Source organism: Cercospora beticola, chromosome 4 (genome assembly GCF_033473495.1).
Source record: "Cercospora beticola chromosome 4, complete sequence".
Taxonomy (NCBI): Eukaryota; Fungi; Ascomycota; class Dothideomycetes; order Mycosphaerellales; family Mycosphaerellaceae; genus Cercospora; species Cercospora beticola.
Window position 1 is genome coordinate 3,038,966 of NC_088938.1, and position 13,554 is coordinate 3,052,519.

The 13,554-nt window shown below is 54.1% G+C and overlaps 4 protein-coding genes across 4 annotated transcripts; 1 reads left to right on the plus strand and 3 right to left on the minus strand.

Moving 5' to 3' along the window:
• Positions 1–65: 65 nt before the first annotated feature.
• Positions 66–610, minus strand: RHO25_006839 (uncharacterized protein; the record flags this gene model as incomplete). Its single annotated transcript, XM_023597636.2, has 3 exons — positions 66–399; positions 480–532; positions 590–610. 3 exons carry the CDS (start codon positions 608–610, stop codon positions 66–68), a joined length of 408 nt encoding a protein of 135 aa, XP_023452567.1.
• Positions 611–2,260: 1,650 nt separating this feature from the next.
• Positions 2,261–3,727, plus strand: RHO25_006840 (uncharacterized protein; the record flags this gene model as incomplete). Its single annotated transcript, XM_023597637.2, has 5 exons — positions 2,261–2,439; positions 2,524–3,152; positions 3,207–3,335; positions 3,391–3,525; positions 3,579–3,727. 5 exons carry the CDS (start codon positions 2,261–2,263, stop codon positions 3,725–3,727), a joined length of 1,221 nt encoding a protein of 406 aa, XP_023452471.1.
• A 3,699-nt stretch (positions 3,728–7,426) lies between these two features.
• Positions 7,427–8,752, minus strand: RHO25_006841 (uncharacterized protein; the record flags this gene model as incomplete). The annotated part of the gene is made up of 2 exons (XM_023597638.2): positions 7,427–8,474; positions 8,529–8,752. The coding sequence occupies 2 exons, from the start codon at positions 8,750–8,752 to the stop codon at positions 7,427–7,429; spliced, it is 1,272 nt and encodes a 423-aa protein (XP_023452968.1).
• Positions 8,753–10,803: 2,051 nt separating this feature from the next.
• RHO25_006842 (uncharacterized protein) lies at positions 10,804–12,095 on the minus strand (the record flags this gene model as incomplete). Its single annotated transcript, XM_023597639.2, has 3 exons — positions 10,804–11,080; positions 11,133–11,982; positions 12,044–12,095. 3 exons carry the CDS (start codon positions 12,093–12,095, stop codon positions 10,804–10,806), a joined length of 1,179 nt encoding a protein of 392 aa, XP_023452969.1.
• Between the last annotated feature and the right edge of the window lie 1,459 nt (positions 12,096–13,554).

Genomic DNA, 13,554 nt, shown 5'->3' on the forward strand with positions numbered 1-13,554 from the left:
AAATATCGGGGGTCCATACTCCTGTTCTTGGCATGTTTTTTTAACAGCAGAGCTGCGAAGCTAATCTACTTCATCGGCATTCTAATGGCGCTCTGGAATGGGAAGATTTGCATCTGTTCAATATTCACATTAGCATAGGAATCCAGCATGGGTAATACGCGACCGCCTCGGCAAGCACTTAGTGACAAACTCACCTTCTCAGCATTCCACACTCCCTGCTTATAGTATACATCGCTCTTCACCAACTCCACAATCTCCTCTTTTGTCTCTGCCACAGCGAGAAAGGCACTTCCGTTCATTTTTGGGCTTTCGCCTTCTTTGGTTGGTTCCTCGAGTGAGGCGCCTCCGAAGACGACTACTCCATCTTGGATCTTTTGTTTGATTCCTTCGAGGTGGTTACTATGAAGAGACTTAGCGTCAGCATTGAATATTCAATATAGGTACTGATAGTGTTGCTTGTGTGAGGAGAGAATACTCACGGTCTGATGCGGAGTCGGGTCTCGAGGGAATTGGGGTGGTCGGGGATTATGACCTGGAGTTATTTCAGTCAGTTGACTGCACTGGATTCATAGTGTGGTGAGTGGCTTGCCATCCATTCTGTTTTGCCCATCCTGTCTATTGGTCTGCGTGGTAATCTGCTATGTGCTTTACTCAAGTCAGATGTGCTGTGAGAAGGATGATCTTCAGGAATTTGAGAGAAGTCAAGGAGAGGTCAAGGATCATTCAATAGACTACTTATTTACCGTGTTGCTATGGGTGTGCCTTGTCAAGAACTCTCGGTTTAAGCAACGCTGTACTGTGAAGTGGGGGCAATGGGTCAATGCCGCCAGGCTAAACGATCAACCGCGTCTATGCGCACAATACATAGGGCGGATGAGGACAGCATCAGTATCAATTGCGGAATCTAGACATGCTCATACTGTGTAAATCTGGTGTGCGCATGGCTGTTTTGCTGTTCATACCTTTGTGTTGTCAACAGCGATCACAAAGATTTCCGTGGTCTATCGCGGCTTCCGTGGAACCCACGAACGAGGCAACGCAGGGATGCGATGGAGGTCATGGGAAACTTTTTCTTGTCGTTCTCCTGCTTCTTAGCTTCCTGAATGAGGGCCTTCAATCTTCTCTATGGGCTTGATGGAGCGAGGGCAAGTGGCTCATGGTAACGCAGCCGTCTGAAAGCCACGAGTCCAATCCGAGAAGACCCGATGCATGCGAAGAGCTGTTGGCAGATGCTCAACACACCGGCTCCTGAACTTGAGATACATCTTCGTTTCATGGACGAAGCGGCGTCGATACAATTAAGCATTGCAGCAGAAGCATCGTGTTGAAGGTCATAGCCCGGCCAAAAATCCGGTGCGAACGGCGCGCTAGAACAGCAGCTTGACGAGTCCACGATGCTCTGCTGTTGGCAGTGCTTGCTTATACCACATAGGACGGCGGAGCGTTTCAGGGTGCTTGCTGGCAGCGTGTGACAATGAAGGATGCAAGCCTTTTTCATGAGGCTTGTCTCAGGCCACGAAAAGGCTGAATATTCTGCGACATCTGTCGCGAATCTTGTTGCAAGAACTTGTCGACCAGAGGATGTCCTACATCAAGCTGCTGCATAGCACAGTCAGCGCGGATGGATGATGAGATGACAGGTGGCGAGTTGTTTTTCTGATGCTATTTTCACGGAGGCTTCGTACCCACCCAACCACCCGCGCCAGCGTCTGCACACGCGGAGAGCTATCGGTGGCCGCATCGAAGCTTTTCTGGGCAGTGTTACGCGTTGCAGGAGAATTACTTCTCAATCTGTGACAGACCATCAGCGCTGCTGAGGGCGGCGGAAATTTCCTTGCGCAATGGCAAGAGTATCAGCGGACGTGGAGCCGGGGGTGGAGGGTGTGGTGCAGCTTCTAGAATGCGTAATCGTGGTGCAGCTGAGTGTCTGTGTGCGGAGCGATGGCGACACGGCCGCGAATGAAGCTGAAGGCGCCAAGCACAACGCCCGTGCCTGCGCTTTCCCATCGTCTCGAACCCCTACTGTACTGTGCTCTGGAGGCCATGCAAGAAGCACCACTCGCCGCTCGTTACACTCCATCACCCATTGACCACCGCTCACCCTCGCACTCCCATCCCGATCTCACCCTCTCCGCTCTCCACATCAGCCGAAGCGTGCCGTCTGACATCCTCCATCGTGGCTGAACCGACCGTCCGACAGCGAAGCAGCAGCGTACGCGGAGTGTCGACGCCGCTAGGCGCTCAGCTTCCAGCGCCCGCGATGCTGCTCCCCAAGGGCGGTGGTGGCATGACATGGAAGAGTGCGCGCGCAAGACTCCCTCCCACCCGAGCGATATGGAACTTCTTGACCCGGACGCGATTTCTGCTCTTCGTAGCCATTGCGGGGATAATTATATTAATATGGAACGGCGTTAGGGGGACAGCTGGTGACTTTCAAAAGTACGTGTGAGGGAACAGCCGATGGGGATACAGCCCACGGCGTACACGCCGCACGCCACGAGCAGGCGCTAATCGCTGTGGCAGGTTCTATTGCTTCGGTCCGGCAAAATCGCCCATGCAGATGTCACCGAACGAACAGGCGCAATGGGCAGGACATTTGCAGACACCAGTCATCTTCAACCACCACGAGCCCATTGAGATCAATAGCTCGAGCATACAACATGTCGATCTGAATCCCATCGAATCGACGCCGAAAGCTGTTGCGAACGAGGAGCGAGTCCTCATTTTGACACCTCTACGGAACGCTGCTCCGTACATTGAGCAACACTTCGACCTTCTCTCCCAGCTGACGTATCCTCACAAACTCATCGATCTGGCATTCCTCGTGGGCGATAGTACAGATGATACGTTGGCTGTGTTGAGCATGGAGCTGGAAAGGATACAGTCGCGGACAGACAACATGCCATTCAGGAGTGCAATGATTGTCTCCAAGGACTTTGGCGTGGCAGTGGGTCAAGATGTTGAGAACAGACATGGTTTCGCAGCACAAGGACCACGAAGAAAAGCTATGGGCAAAGCCAGGAATTACCTCTTGTCCGCTGCCTTGAAACCGGAGCACAGCTGGGTGTACTGGCGTGATGTGGACATCAAGGACAGCCCAAGCAGAATCATTGAGGATTTTGTCGCGCATGATCGTGACATTCTTGTGCCCAGTATGTCCGATGGAACTGGACACGCTGCGGGATCAAAGGACTAACAGGTGGCAGATATCTGGTTTCATCGATACGAGAATGGACGCGACATCGAGGGACGATTTGATTATAACTCCTGGCAAGAGTCAGAACAGGGCCTTAAGCTGGCCAAGTCCCTACCAAAAGACGTCGTGCTCGCTGAAGGTGCGTTGAGAACCGTTCAGCCTCATCACGTGATGGTCCGCTAATGCTGTCTCAGGCTACAAGGAATACGCCACTGGCCGCAAGTACATGGCCCGCATGGGCGACTGGCGGGATAACAAGGATGTTGAGATTCCCCTTGATGGTATCGGAGGTGTCAATATCTTGGTGAAAGCTGATGTTCACCGATCTGGTATGTACATGAATATGGAAGTTTCAGCAAATGTTGTGCTAACTGCGTCTCAGGCATCAACTTCCCTTGCTATGCTTTCGAGAACCAAGCCGAGACGGAAGGTTTCGCAAAGATGGCAAAGGCAGCCGGATATGGCGTCTACGGCCTACCGAACTACGTTGTCTGGCACATCGATACCGAAGAGAAGCCCGGCAACGCATGAACAGGATGAACGAAAGCAAAGTTAATATGTCGATTTCTTCTACTGTGTACACCCATACACAACTCGTCTTCTTGTCAGCACTGTTAGACCTGCCTCTTCGTTTTTCTCGACAAATCCCTTTGCATCTCGCGAAGCGCAGCTCGTCCAAGTGTTGGAGGTTCAGACGCAGCGAATGATCATGCATGCGTGGCGCCTGAGGAGTCGCTGTTTTGATTTTATTTGCCTCGCCGGCTGGTTGGATTACGGGCGTCTATGTATTTTCGGCGATTTGTTATGATGAAGGGCGCTGAAGGAAAGGCAGAGTGGTACAATATGGGCGTCAAGTTATCAACTTTCCTCGGTGGGGACGCGAGGGAGCACACAAGCAGATTCTGTGCCAGAGCGGGATGGGTGGAAGGCCTGAAGTTGAACTATCCTGGTACAGCACGGCGAGGAATTCGATGATCAGCTACGCTGAAGGAGAGAAAGAGTAGGGTGTATATATGTCCGGCGCAAGGTCCAGAGCTGCGTGGAGGGGCGGAGGTGAGTTCTTCTCTTACTCTGCTGGAGAGCGCTGAAAGCTGATGGCGGACTTGAAGATAGTGGGCTCTCTTTATTACAGCTTCATATTGGGCAAGGATACATTTAACTCAACTACATCGGACTCTTCCCTCCAAGCCGAGCGCTGCTGCGCTGCCTTTGTACCGCACGGCGATCTATCCGGCTTGCATTGAGTGCATGGCAAGCAATACTGTGCGCCTGCCTTTTTCTCAGATCTTCCGGGAATGGCCACTTCCGTGTGCAGTCGTGCATCACCGTCACTTCCACTTCGTGACCTCCACTTGATCGCAGGTACCTCACAGTCTTTTTCTCAAGATCGTCGCGACAGTCTCGACACCACAATACGGCACAACACAGTACAATGCGCTGACCAAAGCTCTGTGAAGAAGACAGCTGAGCGCTGAAGAACCTCCCAGGACCCGGACAGCACTTCTGTGGACGATGTTCCAGCGTCAAGAGGCGGTTGAGCTGACATATTTCTGCTTCCGAACACCGCCATATTCATTCTCGACCTGCGGAGTGCCGCTCGTCAATGTTTGCACCAGGCCAGCTTTTAGGACCGCGCACAATGCACCGCTGTTCATCCATTACACAAAGATCAGCGCAAAGACCTGCAACATCCCACATGCGACCAGAGTCAGCGCGGCAAGTCCTCTCCCCCACGCATTGTGCAAGACGAAGTCGATGCGGACCCGCATTTGAAATATCGTTCGCGCCCAACGCGAATGCAGGAACAGGAGTTGGGTGCGCTCCCTGTAGCCGTACCCATGGAAGTGCGATAGCGACCCTTGTTCCAGCTCTGGGCTCGTGCAGAACCGAGTGACAGGGAAAAGAATTGACAGCTCGAGCTGCAAGCCGCAGCCACAATTCCAAGCGACTGATATGCGGGCATGCGCGCCTGATCTGCCACGTTATGCAGTAGATTGCGCACATATGCGGTACCGACGTCCCCCATGACACAGAACAGCTCAAAAGAAAATCTGTCTGCTCTGCTGAGACACAGCATCAGCTCCGACACTTCTGAAGGATCGTCCCTCGCGTGTACCCGCAGCTCGTGCGCAGTCCGGAAATGCACGAGCAGGGCTAGTCGAGGCTGGACGAGAAGAGAACAATGGCATCTTCTGTAACACATCCCGCGGCCACGCACTCTGTACCAAACGGATAGCCGCAGAACCAACGTGTCCACGATATCACAACATCAGCGCCCGGAACCAACGAATAATTCGTATTCAAACTCGTCACTTTTTCGCTTCTTTGTTGGATGTGTTCATTCCGAGAGACGTCTGAGTAGCGTGACGAAAAGGTAGACATTTCTCATGTGCCTCTCATGCCCGGATTTCCTCCTCGCGAGGACCAAACGGACGTCCGCATCAGCCAGCCGTTGTACTCATCAACGCGGCCAGGCTCATACGGAACGCAATTCCACCCAATGAAGAATGACATGATACGTGGAGGTCAGCTCCCATCTGGTCCAGACCGAGCTCATCACATCCTTTCGACACTCTTCGCAGAGATCGCTGAAAGTCACTAGACCTGCTCGAGCACCACCAGCATCGGAACTGCCGAGTGATGTGATGTCTTCACTTCAAGTCTCCACAAACCTTCAAGACTAACTACCGGCCCGTGTGCCGGCATCCTTCAAGCCATGAGGCGTCCACGTCCACGCGCGTGGAAGCCATTTCATTCTTCCAGAGGGCTCGATCTCACACTTCTCTACCTCGTTTGTTTCAGCCGGACTTCGGAACCGCTTCCACCTCTGACAAACGATTCTTGACCCCACTTCCCACCCACGCGCGTGCGTGCGTGCGAAACGACCACTAGGGCCAGTCTGATGATGATATTGCTGCAGTAGTTCATGACCTCAAGCACATTTTCTCAACCAGAGTCGTCATCCGCATGTGCATCCGCATACGCTTGTGCATGACATGCCACGAACCTACCGTACCTACGCAACGACGCATGTCCATTCCCGTTCTACATTTCACAGAACCAAACTCCTCACCTCGTGGCGAAGACACCCGAAACCAGGTCCAAGCCAACGATGTGTTTCTAGAACCAACCCACGAATTCATTCCCTGAGGCAATCGTACATCTTCGTCCTCCTTCCCAAAACAGCATCTCACAGCCCCCACATCATCATCGGAAGGATCTCCTGCGGCCGCACGAGCGCACCGATTTCTCTTGCTCACAAGACACAAAAAGAACAGAGAACCAGATCCTCTAGCTACATAATCCCTAGTTAGCGCTCGCACTAATTCGCGGCCCGACGAGAAAGATGCTAGTCTAGCGTTCGGATGCGAATAGGCATGTGCTCTTGGCCTACGAGGGCAGAGAGACGACAGTTCGTTTTGGCGATACACTCGTTCTCCCCGCGCGAGGAAGCTAGAACAAATCACATTTCTGTTCGATGCGCTGTCATAGTTTTGCCCAGAGAGGCGGCGCTACTACTGTACCATCATCGATAATAACTCGCTTACGTGCAAAGCAGAGCATTCAACCAGGGAAGGGAAGAGATTCAAGAGAATCAGGAACCGAGCCCAAGCATGTACCAGATACAAAATGGTATTTTCGCATTATCGCGCTGCGTGTGAGAAAATGTCGTGGTAGGCTGTTCCTGCAGCCAGCCAAACAAGACAGCACTCTGTTGCTCGCCTGACCATGCGCTGCAGGAACAACTTTCCCGCCATCCACTCGACCAGACTAGGAGGTATCGATGTCTGTCATATACAACGCCCATCCGATTCCTTCATCTGTCGGAAGTGGCTCCTCTCAGCCGCCGAATTACAGTCGCTTCGTCTTCGTCTTCGTCATCGTCTGTCGTGATCATCGTGAAATATGTCCTCCAATAGCTCCTTCCTATGATACATGAATTAATCCTGCTTTGCCCAACCCATCATCGTCGTATATACTTTGTGACCTGTCCAAAAAACTGTGCTGTACCATCCCACGCTCCCAACCGAGGACAAGTTCGAAATGCTAATGAATACATGCGTAATGCAGCTTGCCGCCCAAGGGTATCAGCGCCGAGAAAAGTGATGACTTTTTTGTTTCGAGATCCGCAAAGGAACCTCCCACGCTTGCTAGCCTCCCATGAAATGTAAATCGCTTGATTGAATCCGCCCAAAATGAATGTGTCACAGATTGTTCGCCGCACGGGCCTCAGCGGCGGAAGGAAGTGCTGGGCTGCTGAGCGCTACCGTTAATGTGAAGGCTCGATGTTCGTGACGCTAGGTTGTTCAGTGTTGATGGACGACGCGTGGGTGCGGTAGCTCTGAGCTGTGACGACCCGAGCTGAGAGCCCCAGAGGGCTTGTTGGCGTGTGATACCAAGTGAAGCGAGGTAGGCATCTTCGTTGCGCCTCATGATCGCCGCCGCACGGGTTTTGCGGCATTCACGCCAGTCAGGATGGTCATGTGCAGAACATCTCTTCGACTTGGTTTCTTCGTGGCTGCAGGGCACTTCTCCTGGAGGCAGCTCCAGAAAGGTATCGTGACCAGGTCTGTAATCTGGCTCCAGAGCGGCATCGGCAGCACTCTGCATCTCTGCCTCGAAGCTCGCCAGAGTTCCGGATCGAATGGCAAGGCAACGGGCAGCGTGTATAACTTTGAGTGCAATGGCTTCTTGAGCACGAAGGACGTTGATCTTGTTGCCGTTCAACCCGGCACTGTTACCATTACCACCGCTTTGCTCATTCCTGGCCCAGCCACAGTACTGCTCCAGCATGTCCTCCATGCGGTACATGACCGCAGCTTGGTTGCTGCGGTTGATCTGCTCTTTCTTGGTCTTCTTGATTTTCTTCCCTTGATCGTCGAGCAGTGACTCGGGAGAATGCCGACGTTGACGGCGAATTGCCTTCACGTCTGCACGGGAGGTTCTTCGTGATCCATGGTGCGGTTGAAAGACCGAAGACGCTCTGCTAGAATTGGGTGTGAACATGATCTCCGAAGGGTCACTCTCTGAAGCAGCCGATGAAGAGCATGATGATGCAGGGGCTTTACGTGTGTCAGACCATTCCATCGGAGAGGCGATAGAGTGATTGGAGTTGATCGAATCATGGCGACTGGTACGCTGTGTTGGTTGAGCGATCGTGCAATGAACCTCGTGCGCGCGAAGTTGGTTGTGGTCTGGAAATCTGTAGCTACAACGGTGGCATGGAAAGTAGCTTCTCAACTCCATCAGTGATCCTATTGGAGGTAGAGTAGGGTTGCTATACTGGTCAGCTAAGATCGAGTAGTGAATAATGGTGTGAGCCACGACATACACGCTGGGTTGTGAAAGATACGGATTGAAAGAGGATGCCATGGCTTCTAGCAGAATCCGCAAGGGATATTGGGAGGTGGTGTGGTGAAGTGTCGGTCTGCGTTGGATCGAATAGTTGACGAATCTTGCGTGCTTGAGCAAAGGACAGTGTGCAGGAATGAACTTTGTTGGAGTTGCAGCGAATGAGTGAAGCGACAAGAGACTGACGCAGTATTTAAGTTGCATGACGAACCCATGTTGTTGCTGTCCAGCATTCTGTGAGGCGCATCCGGGTCGGCAGACAGCTGTCGTCGAGACCAGAAGTGGAGAACATCTTTACGGGCCGGACGCTGAGTTACAACAGTAGTGCAAGATACCAGGATGTGGCTGTAAGGTCGAGCCCACCGACGTGACGCATTCAGAGAGACAGGAAGTGAGGAGGCGCTCACTCGCAACCGAAAGAGCATTGTCGGAGAAAGAACCCGGTTCAAGTCACGATTGGTTGCGATGTCGCCCCGTAAACACCTTGCATGAACAGCGATGAGAGCTGCTGTCTCGGAAGATCCTCCCACGGGCCGTGATTAGTTTGATCTGCTCTGCTTGCCGAGACGAGTGCATTGAGAATGGTTTGCGGGTCGTTCAGCTGCGCCCAGCCTGTCAACATCGTTGGGGGCTCCAACAATCTGCCAGGCTGGCCGCTCTTGCACACCGCAAGAACGATATGTGCCCATCTTGCTCTAGTCTCTTCCCCATATCTGCGGAAGCAGTGGTACAGCTGCTCTTCGATGCGCTGGATGTGGAGAATGGGTTCTGGATCAAAGATCTCAGGCGATACTGTCCCGCGATGATCTGATCGTTCTCCCGGATCAGCCCAGCCATGCCTCGTTCACGCTGCTTTCCGCGTGCCAGGTCGCTGCTGGTAGTGACATGCGCGTGCATGTGATCCTTCCGCTTCTGAACAACCACGCGCTTAGCGGCAATGCATTTGGCTGAATTATGAAGGCTCGACGACGAGGGTCCAATGCTGTGCGAGTCTCGCGGCAGTCTGGAGGAAGACGTCCTGGTGTCACAGCGCCAGGTGAGCTGCCGAAGGAGATACCTGTCTCTGCTGTCGTGCGCGCAGGAGCGGAGCCCGACCTGCACATGCGCCCCGTCCTCGTCCCACTCACGTATGACAGAGTCGAAATTTGGTCAGCAGGGAAGATTCAATTCTTGCACAAGCCGGCAGGCGAGTGGGCACCATCGCGTCCGGTCCAGGTCCACGCGCGCGCAAGTCCTGTACGACTTCAGCTGGCCACCAATTTTTAATGCTTGTAGATGCAGCGGCAGCAAGGTCGCAGGCGCTTTCCGGTCGGCGCTTTGCATGACAACGCACGATGAGCTGATGGTGATGGCATTCCGAACGACGTTCTTCGAGCTGGGCAATTTGGTCGAGCTTGCGAAATGTGATCGATTGCATGAAGTCGCCGAGAAGAAGATGCGCTGGCCGGGATGCTGGTGCCTAGCGGGCAGCTCTTGCGCCATTAGCCCGCACTTCCGCTGCTTCCAGGCGCTGGCGACGATGCCCCGCTGCTTCCTACCGCGCGCCTCTGGCCGTCCTGCAAGGGCGGACGGCAAGGGAACACTGTAGGCTGTAGTTGAGAATCGCTGGTCAGGAGATCATGCATGAGCACCTAGTTCAGTACCGGGCTCAAGCGTCTTTCGTCGACGGTCATTCTCGGGAGGTGTGATGCAGTGGTGATGTAGCCAGAATGAGGTGAAGTTCACTTTGACAACGGCGACAGCTGCAGGGACACAAACTCTATCCAGCGTTTCATAAATATGTCGTTCTTGGTTCTCTTACGACGAAGGGCGGTGGTAGTGTGTCAATCAAAAACCATGTATTAATCTACTCGTGTGCACCGTAAAGGACAATTGCGATGTCACTGAACATTGGACCGCGCGAACTCCATACCCAAGCGCAGCCATGTCTATAGCTGGCTATCATTTCTTTCCATCCACCACGATTACTCTTAGTTGTAAGTTCGTCCATCGTTCCGTTTCGCAACAGCCTGGGTTCTCAAGGTACATCTTTTGCTTTTCTGTGCCGTGCTACGCATGCTCGCTGAAGAAACAAGTCATCGGGTCGTGAGAGAGTGGTGACGTGTATGCAGTATCATGTTTTGGGTGCGTAAACGATACGATTAGTCTATGCAATGCAGGCCGAACTGTTCAAATGAGCCCCAAGGAGCGATACCACGCTACAACGCCGCCTCTAAGCAGAAAACAAATCTTGCCAGTTACGATGGGCGTCGCGCTTAGAGCAGGCCAAAGATGGCAGCGACAACACCGAGGACACCAGTAGCACCTGGAATGAGGAGCGGGCTGGCAGCGCTGTCCGAAGAACTGCTGCCAGAGCCAGAGCCGGTCGCACTGCCGTCCTTAGGATCTGTGTTACCCCTGCAGGTGAAAGTACCCTTGATGGCCCTAGCGCTGCCAGCTTGACCTTGGAAGTTGGAGCACACCTCCTGGATGTCCTGGTTGGACAGGAGAGTGAAGGCACCACGGACATCCTCGAGGGCAGGAATCTCGACACTGCGGCAAAATTAGCAAGTGAAACGAACTCTGACAGAACGATCGGACTTACCCAGAGAAAGATCCAGTGAAGTCAAGAGCACCGCCAACAGTGGCGAGCTTAGGGAAGCCGTTGATGGTCTCCAAGTTGGTGTTGTTGGCGATCTGGAAGCCTCCGCTGATAGTGGTCAACTCTGGCAGAGTGATGTTATTGAGCTGGTCGTTGCTGACGAAAGCAAGCGAGCCACCGACGCTGGTGAGGTTTGGAGAAGAGAAGTTCTCGAAGGTGTTGCCGTAGAAGCCGAGAGAACCGTTCACAGATGCGAGAGATGGCATGGACACGGAGGACAGGTTGCGGATGGTGATGTTGTTGGCCCACTCCAGGTTGGGGAATTCAGCAACAAGGTCCTCACCGTTGTTGGTGAAGGTCATGGCCTCAGTGACGTTGCCGAGCTGCATGTTGACAGAGTTGAGGAAGCGGTTGTTGGCGATGTAGATGGTATCGGCGACCTGGAGGTTGATACCGTCGAGAGATCCGAGTTCGGTGTTGTCAATTCGGAGCATGTTGACTTCTTGGACACCGGTTGTCGAGAAGGTGAGGCCTTGAAGAGCAGGCAGAGCGATCCAGTTGATGGTGTCAACCTTGGCCAGTCTCGGGAAGCTGAGGGTAGACAGAATTGTCAAACCATTGAGGTCGAAATTCTGGCCAATCTCCTCGAGGTCGGAAGCACCCAGCTGCACAATGCCGGTAACGTTGTCGGCGATGAGGGAGCCATCGATGCGCGAAATGCCGGCCAAGTCAATGTTGTCGGTCGTGCTGGTGGAGATGGCAATGCTGCCGGAGTAGGTCGAGCAGCCGGACAGACCGGTCGCGTCGGCAGCGCTCTGGATGGTGGTGGTGGCGCCCTCCTCTCCGCATTGTGCTGTTGCGCGTCGTTAGCCGTACTGCGCTGAGGTTGCAGCAGCTGAATTGTCCAAACCCACCGAACGCGCTGCCTGCAACGGCCAAAGCCGGCACGATGTACCTGAAGGCCATTGTGTGTGTGATTTACCGCGGTGCGGAAGACTGTGGGTGTGTTGTCAGCGTTGTTTCCCGATGGCGAGTGCTCGGCGCGTGAGGTGGGAGGTCGTGGAGGAGCGAACGAGAGGAGTCGGCGATGTCGCGAAGGGCGAGGCGGACGCGGTGTTTGCTGCTGGCGATGCATGCAGGCCTGGTCAGGACTCACCTCGGACGTGTTACTGCTGCTGTTGGTGAAACGCGGACGGGTGGGAAGAAATGTAAGTCGACAAATCCGCTCGCGTTGTCAATGGATGTTGACGCGGTGGAGCTTGCAAGCGAGTGTGAGAAGGGGTGGAAGCACGACGCACGATGCGGCAACGAGAGAAGGTGCGCGGTGAGGGCAGTAGTAGTGTCCAAGAAGAGAGAGCGACAAGCAACGCAGAGGTTGGCAAGAATCTGGTGGAATAAAGGGGAGGCCACTACCCGGCGTGCAGGAGCCGCGTGTCGGTCCAACCTACAGCGCCGTTATGAAACCATCCCAGTCGATCCCGCCGCTCGTGATTGGCCGCGCGCCCAGCAACGCCCATGCCAAGGTTGCAAGATGCAGAAGATGGTGACTACGATACCTCCAGATGCTTCCCGCGCTGCGTCGACGAGCAGGAAAAAAGCTGGCGGCGGGCTGCGAGTACACAAATCTCGACCAACGCGCTGCCGCATCTCGTCGCGCCTCCTCCGGCCCGCCGTGACCTTCCCGCCGTGACCTCCGCGGCGCCACCGCGTCCGCGTCGACGCGAGCGAGCGAGCGGCTCTGTGGATGTGGATCAAGCCGTTGTGGCAGAATTGCGAGCAGCTGCGCTCCCTGTTCAACATCATCTCCAGCGGCCGTGGACGTGCTGGCGAACTGCTCCACCATGTCGCTCACTCTGCGCTCCTCCGCAACTCTGAGCTGGCATGTGAACTCTGCGCGTGCAGCTGTCCTGGAAGCTACAGTATCCTCACCAGCTTCGCCGCCGTGGCAACGACGCGCGTTGAGCTGTACAGGTACTGTAGCACAAACCTTCCGCCACCTTACATAGCCAAACCACGCTCCACCAAGCCGCGAATACGCTGGGACGATATGCTGCATCGGGAAGCCTGCCGCAAGGGCTCTGGCTGTGGTTTATCGACACAGTACTTCGCGGCCCACTCTCTTATCGAACCGCTCGCGTGAACAGTGGTGGCGACCGCCAGGCGAATCCGCTGCAATGGACAGATTCAACGCTGGCCAAGGATGCTGAGGGAGACTTCTTGTTCGAGCTTAATAACGTGCAGGCATGTTCAATGCCTCTCCACGTTCCCGAAATTACCGAACGTCAGTTGCATCACCTGTACAGCACGTCAATTGCCTTTACTCGCTTCGGCGTCGCATCATCTCAATCGTCGAGCGCGCAGTCTGTACCAATGGATGGTTGTCTCAACATATCAAACGTGTTGAGCTGTGGGGACGGAGTTTGGC